Raw genomic sequence first — 7267 nt, 5'->3', positions numbered from 1 at the left:
ATAAGTAGGTCATAAAGATAGGGCTTCAGGGAGAAATAGAACACAGATGAACCTTTAAAGAAGCAGAAGACTTCTTATTCTCTTTTTATGAGGCATAAACAGAAAAACAGATAAAACATAACAACCCTGATTACAGACTCCAGGGGATTTTTTCATTTGCTAGACTTTTGTGATGTTTTACGAATGATCCTTAATATAGCAGTCTTCCTACTGAGTTACCAGAAAATCATTTCGATCATCAATAGTATGTTTTAAAAGTTGGCCCCCTGGTAAGATCCAGGTCAAGACACCTTCTCTTCTTTATTTTATGTATAATGGTGAAGACAGTCACGTCTCTGCAGCCTCATGCCCAGCTGACACGTCCGTTATAATGAAGAGCGAGGACAGGAAGGAGACTTCTGGTACCATTTATTTTTCTGTGACAGAAATAAAGCTGCTGTTTCACAGCTTGAAAAATACACAGTAATCATTGTGTATTACAAGAACTGCATAATGCCAATGCAAGTGATTTTTTTTCCCCCAGAAAAGAAAAAAAATCTGTTTTCTCTATGACTTCTTCCCCACCCCCAACTCAAAAATGACCACATCACACATCCACCTGCAGTCAGGACGCTTCCAAAGCCGTGTGTCACGCACAGGTGAGCCGAGAGACGCAGCCCAGCAGGACAGCGCAAGTCTCGGCCTCCGACCCGTGCCCGTGGGCCCCGTGCTTCACAGCTCCTCTCTGAGGCCTCTTCGGCTCTGCTGCCTGGCTCGGTCCTCCTCATCGGGCGCCAGCCACGTGAAGTAGACCTTCACGGGATCGATGTTCCAGTGCTTGTGGAAAGACACGGGAACCTGGTGAGACAGGTAGTCCTTAGGGTAATCCACGGGCCGCGCCTGCAGACAGAACAGAGAATCACACCCTCTCACTCACCGGAAACAGTCCTGCTTCAGAATAACATTTAAATGTGTGGATCGACTGCTTTCTTTCCAGAGCTGGTGTTGGTTATGGGAATCTAACAGCAAAGAGGAGAATCCTTTCCAGGAAAATCTGCCTCCAGGCTCTTTGCTTCTGCATCTCCAGGTACTTCCTTACCCCCAGCACAATGCTCCAAACACATCCGCATTCTGCTCCGAGGTTCCACAGCCATGCCCCTGAGAGATCAACCGTGGTAATATGAAAAGGTTTCCTTGGTAAGTCATTGAAGTTACTATTAAAACTTCTGCAGAGAGGCGGAAAAACTTACTTCCCAGGTCTAAAGAAACTCTGGCCATACATGGTGTGTGTATGGCGAGGTGGGGCAAGGCGTTCTGGGGGTTCCCATTGCTCGTCTGCTGTTCTGACGTGGAATCAAGCGTATGTCTTTCAGAGAAGGGAAACACAGGTCTCATCAGGGACAAGGACAGGTCTAGAAAAGGAAACACTGTAGAGACACATGGTTGATGGCTGGATGGCATCATTGATTCAATGGATGTGAGTCTGAGCAAACTCCAGGAGATAATGAAGGACAAGGAAGCCCACTGTGCTACAGTCCATAAGGTCGCAAAGAGACACAATTTAGTGACTGAACAGTAACAGCAGTAGAGACACGAAGCAAACCTGTGGTGTCCTGGGTCTGCAAATGCAGTGAGGAATGGCTGCAAAGCCATTCAAGGGAAGTGTGGGGGGCCTGACTATCGGGCCATAAGACCAGGTTTGTGATGCTCTAACTCTGGAAATTTGCTAAGATGTTTCAAGCTGCCATTCACACCATCACTGTGTGAGAACTGTGTATGGGATGTAAATCATAGCTCAGTACAGCTGTAAAGCGTCTAAAATAGTTTTAACCTCCATTTGTTGCGCTGTTCAGTGAGCTGTCATCTCTACAGATAAGGTTTACATTTTGCCCAACTTACGTCCTCCTGCAGTTTTAAACCATCTCTCTCTGTGTACACAGCGCCCCCTCTGCCTATGTCGATTCTCTTTGGTATTTGGGCCCAGAGGTTGATTATCAGAGGCAGTGCAGGCTTCTGAGCATCACAGATGCTGCTCTGGGTGCACTCTACTTTTCCGGTTTTGTCTTGTTCTTTTCCGTGACCTCATTTATCAGAAATGATTTCGCAAAGAGTCGGACACGTCTGAGCGACTGAACTGAACTGAATGCTTAATAAGCCTGCACTTCACTTCCACGGATGACTCCTGAGATGCAATCAATCACTTCTGGAATCTGCGTCAATAGAGACAAAGGTATTATGGATTTATTTTTTCCTTTTAGATATATCTCCCAACAGTTCATTTTTAAGTGTGAAAAACAAGCAACAATTTTGACACTTTGCTAGATTTGCTGGTTAACATTTTGAATTTTTGGTTAACATTATGAATTTTTACATCTGTGTTCAAGAGAAACGCTGGCCTGTGGTTTACTTTTGTGATATCCCATTTTAATCCCTTTGTTAATTTTTTAGCTATTTTTTAAGTGATCTTCTTAGTGCTTGCTCCTGGGGATACAGCGTATATCTGTGGCATCATAAACTGAGTTGGGAAACATTCTTGCTGCTTCTTGAATTCAATTTCATCAATGTATAAAGGTTTAAATACATTTTCTATTTCTGAAGAAATAGACTTGCTTAAAAAGTGTGATTCTAGAAATTTCTCCACTTCATTTAAACTGTCTAATTTGTTGGCATAATTTTGGTAGGATATATAATGATGCCCCTTTTTCACTTCTGAGTTTGGCAACTTACATCCTCTCTTATGCAATGCAGGAGACTCAGGATGGATCCCTGGGTGGGGAAGATCCCCTGGAGAAGGGAATGGCTACCCACTCCTGTATTTTTGCCTGGGAAAGCCCATGGACAAGGAAGCCTGGCAGGCTACAGTCCTCAGGGTAACAAAAGAGTTGGGTACAACTTAGCAACTAACCAACAAACAGCAGCAAAAACAAAACAACTGGTTTTCTGTTGGTCAAGCTAGTTAAAGGTTTATCAGATCAGAACTAATTTTTGGTTTAACTGATTTTCTGTTTCCTATTTCATTATTTGTGCTCTGATCTTTATTTTTTTTTTAATTTTATTTTTAAACTTTACATAATTGTATTAGTTTTGCCAAATATCAAAATGAATCCATCACAGGTATACATGATCTTTAATATTTCTTTTATTCCACATAGTTCAGATTTGATTTTATATTCTTCTGCTCTCAATGTAGAAACTTAGACTAGTAATTTAATATCTTTGTTCCTTCCTAATATCACACAGTCAGACATGACTGAGCGACTAAGCACAACACAGCACAACATGTTTAAAACTATAAGTTTCCTAACACTCTATCATGTGAAAGTGAGAGTGTTAGTCGTTCAGTCGTGTCTGATTCTTTGTGACCCTGTGGACTGTAGCCCACCAGCCTCCGCTGTCATAGGATTCTCCAGGCAAGAATACTGGAGTGGGTTTGCCATGTCCTTCTCCAGAGAATCTTCCCGACCAAGGGATCAAACCCGGGCCTCCTGCACTGCAGGTGGATTCTTTACTGTCTGAGCCACCAGGGAAGCACAGCAGAGCACAACATGTTTAAAACCATAAATTTCCTACTAATCACTCTATAGCTGAACTCAAATTTTTGGATATGTTGTGTTCTCATTTTCTAATTTTCCTTATGATTTTTTTTTCAGCCCAAGGGTTATTTTAAAGCATGTTGTTTAATTTCTAAATATTGGGGGAATGTCTCCATTTTCTGTTGATTCTAATTTCATTCCACTGTTCTTGGGGGTGTACTATGTATGTTTTCAATCCTTTTAAATATATTGGGCAAAACAATATGACTTAGCTTCTGGTCTATCCTAGAGAATATTCCATATACATTTGAAAAAGGAAGTTTATTCTATTGTCAGATGAAATGTTTTTTATGTGACAAGTAGCTAATACTTGTCTGTTTCTCCTTTCAATTCCATTTAGTTCATGTAATGTGAAGATCTGTTAGCTATAAACATGTGTTATATTAATCACTTTTTCTCTTGATGTATTGACCTTTTGTCATGAAATGTCCCACTTTCTGTCTAGTAATATTTCTGTTCTTAAAATGTATTGTTTTGAATATTACTATAGCCACTCAAGCTCTCTTGTGATTTGCATGGTATGTTTTTTTTTTAGTTTTTTATACCATTTTTTAAATTGAAATATAGTTAATTTACAGCGTTGCGTTAGTTTCAGGTGTACTGCAAAGTGATTCCCTTTGTTCCAGTGCTTGTGGGAAGATATGTGTCTATACACATACAGATATTTTATGCTCACATTTTTCTTTTTTATACACGTGTATATATATACACAAGCATGTATATACATATGGTCTTTCCAGTGTACTTAATCACTCGCTTATATATTCCAGGTACCACATGGTATCGTTTTCTCTCAGCCCAAAGGATTTTCTTTAGCTTTTTTAAGGGAAGGGAATGTCTGCTAGCCAAAAGTCCTTCTCACTTTTTGTTTATCTGGTAATGGCTTAAAGCTCAACATTCAGAAAACTAAGATCATGGCATCCGGTCCCATCACTTCATGGGAAATAGATGGGGAAGCAGTGTCAGACTTTATTTTTGGGGGCTCCAAAATCACTGCAGATGGTGACTGCAGCCATGAAATTAAAAGACGCTTACTCCTTGGAAGGGAAGTTATGACCAACCTAGATAGCATATTCAAAAGCAGAGACATTACTTTGCCAACAAAGGTCCATAGTCAAGGCTATGGTTTTTCCTGTGGTCATGTATGGATGTGGGAGTTGGACTGTGAAGAAAGCTGAGCGCCGAAGAATTGATGCTTTTGAACTGTGGTGTTGGGGAAGACTCTTGAGAGTCCCTTGGACTGCAAGGAGATCCAACCAGTCCATTCTAAAGGAGATCAGCCCTGGGATTTCTTTGGAAGGAGTGATGCTAAAGCTGAAACTCCAGTACTTTGGCCACCTGATGCGAAGAGTTGACTCACTGCAAAAGACTCTGATGCTGCGAGGGATTGGGGGCAGGAGGAGAAGGGGATGACAGAGGATGAGATGGCTGGATGGCATCACTGACTCGATGGGCGTGAGTCTGAGTGAACTCCGGGAGTTGGTGATGGACAGGGAGGCCTGGCGTGCTGCGATTCATGGGGTTGCAAAGAGTCGGACACGACTGAGTGACTGAACTACACTGAACTGAACTGCATGTCTTTATTCCACTTTCATTTTGGAAGGATAGTTTTACTGATACAAAATTGTTGGTTAAATTCTTCCTTTTCTTTCTGCCTTCAGGTCTCTATTATTTCTAATGAGACATTAGCCAATAACATTTTAATTTCAATTTTCACTAGGTTTTTTTATTAAGGTTTTCACTTTCTCATTGCTTTTCAACGACTAAACATGTTCATGTGTAATCTTTTCCTGATTCTCCTGTAAGGGCCCTGTTGAGTTCCTCAGATCAACAGATTGCTTCTTATTATAATATTTGAGAAAATGTTGTTTCTTCTAAAAAAAAAAAACAAACTGTCCCATTTTTTCTCCCTTCTCTTTTTAAAAAGAACTCCCATTAAATGTATGTTGATATACTTTATGTTTTACCACTTTGAGGACACGTTCATTTTTCTTTAGTCTCGTTTCTGTTCTTTGGATTAGGTAATTTCTATTCATTTGCCTTGAAACTTACTGATTGTTTCTTTTGCATCTCCAATCTACTGTTAAGTTCATTTAGGTAATTTCTCATTTCATTTGTTGGGTTTTACAACTATAGAGTTTCCATCTGGTTCTTTATGAAAGTTTCTGTCTTTCTATCTTGCTATTCGTTGAGTTACTGTAATATTTTCCTTTAATTATTTGATTATAGTTTTTTTTTTAATTTTTTAATTAGGTGCTTTGAAGCCTTTGTCTGTCAAATCTAATACCTGGTCCCATTCAGAGTCCATTTCTGTTGACTGCATTTCTCCCTGAATATGTTTCTTTGCAACTTTCACCATAATTGGTTGGAAACTGGCTATTTTAAATAATGTTATAGCAACTCACAAATTTATTCACTTTTACTACTCTTTATAAAAGACTAACTTAATTGAACTTATACCATAGACTCCTTCTCCCTGGAATGTGTGGCTGCTTTTTTCCTCAAGCTTTAATTCTCATTTTTTAGTATGATTTTCTAGAAGTCACTCCTATGCCTGAGCAACTTAATCTAATCAACTATATTAGATTATAATATAGGCAGAGATTGGACTCAGACATCTCTAGTCCATAAAGCTTCAGTCTACATTTGGATTGCAAAGGACGTTCAAAACTTCAGTGGATTTTCAAACATGCCTTGGCCTTGACTTTCTCTCAGGTTCATCACCATCCCATGCGCATGCACAGAGCTTCCCAGTGGGCCAGAGAACTGCGGCTGGCTTATCCAGCCCTGCCTTCTTTAGTGACTCAGTCGTGTCCGACTCTTTGTGATCCCAAGGACTAGATAGCCTGCCAGACTCCCCTGTCCATGGGATTTCCCCAGACAGGAAAACTGGAGTAGGTTGCTATTTTCTCCTCCAGTGGATCTTCCCAACCCAGGGATGGAACCCACATCTCCTGCACTGCAGGCAGATTCTTTACCAATGAGCCACCAGGGAAGCCATCTAGCCCTACTATGCTCTTATTTCCAGGGGATTAGACATTAAACTTCTGACAAATAATTTCTTCACATAATTGAAACTACAATCTCAGGCCAGTGAAGATGCAGGTTTTTCTTGTTTGTTTCCCACCCAAGTTTGACAATTTTAGCTGGCAGACCTGTGGGTTTTCATCTCTTTCCCAATCAAGTTCACCCCCTGACAGAAAACTTGTTTGTTTTTTTCCAACCTGGCCCATACTGGTCAAACTGCTGCTCTCTCCAACCAAGCTGGGATGGAAATCAGGTAGGATTGGGGGTTTCAGCCAGAAAGGCTTCAGACTCTGTTGCTCTTACCCCAAACTACAGTAGTTTTTCAGGATTTCACGCTTCTCGGTGCTTTCTGGTTGACTTCCAGAGTCCTCAAATGGTTACTTTGACAATTTTCTGCACAAGATTCACTGGCCATGCCATACCCATTCAGTTCAGTCACTCAGTCATGTCCAATTCTTTGCGACCCCATGAATCACAGCACGCCAGGCCTCCCTGTCCTCACCAACTCCCGGAGTTCACACAAACTCATGTCCATTGAGTCGGTGATGCCATCCAGCCATCTCATCCTCTGTCGTCCCCTTTTCCTCTTGCCCCCAATCCCTCCCAGCATCAGAGTCTTTTCCAATGAGTCAACTCTTTGCATGAGGTGGCCAAAGTACTGGAGTTTC

General features: G+C 41.0%; 1 protein-coding gene across 1 annotated transcript in view; it reads right to left on the bottom strand.

Annotated features, from left to right (window-relative positions):
- Positions 1 to 393: 393 nt before the first annotated feature.
- The window catches only part of B3GALTL (beta 1,3-galactosyltransferase-like), a 100907-nt gene continuing 94033 nt past the window's right edge, over positions 394 to 7267 (bottom strand). The window contains exon 14 of the mRNA XM_010835910.1: positions 394 to 879. Within this exon, the coding sequence (XP_010834212.1) occupies positions 712 to 879 (168 nt within the window). The 3' untranslated portion in view covers positions 394 to 711. The remainder of the gene's footprint in view (positions 880 to 7267) is intronic.

This window comes from Bison bison, unplaced genomic scaffold (assembly GCF_000754665.1).
Source record: "Bison bison bison isolate TAMUID 2011002044 unplaced genomic scaffold, Bison_UMD1.0 scf7180017864056, whole genome shotgun sequence".
Lineage (NCBI taxonomy): Eukaryota > Metazoa > Chordata > Mammalia > Artiodactyla > Bovidae > Bison > Bison bison.
Note: the sequence above shows the minus strand (reverse complement) of the source record. Positions and strands in the feature narration are given on the sequence as shown.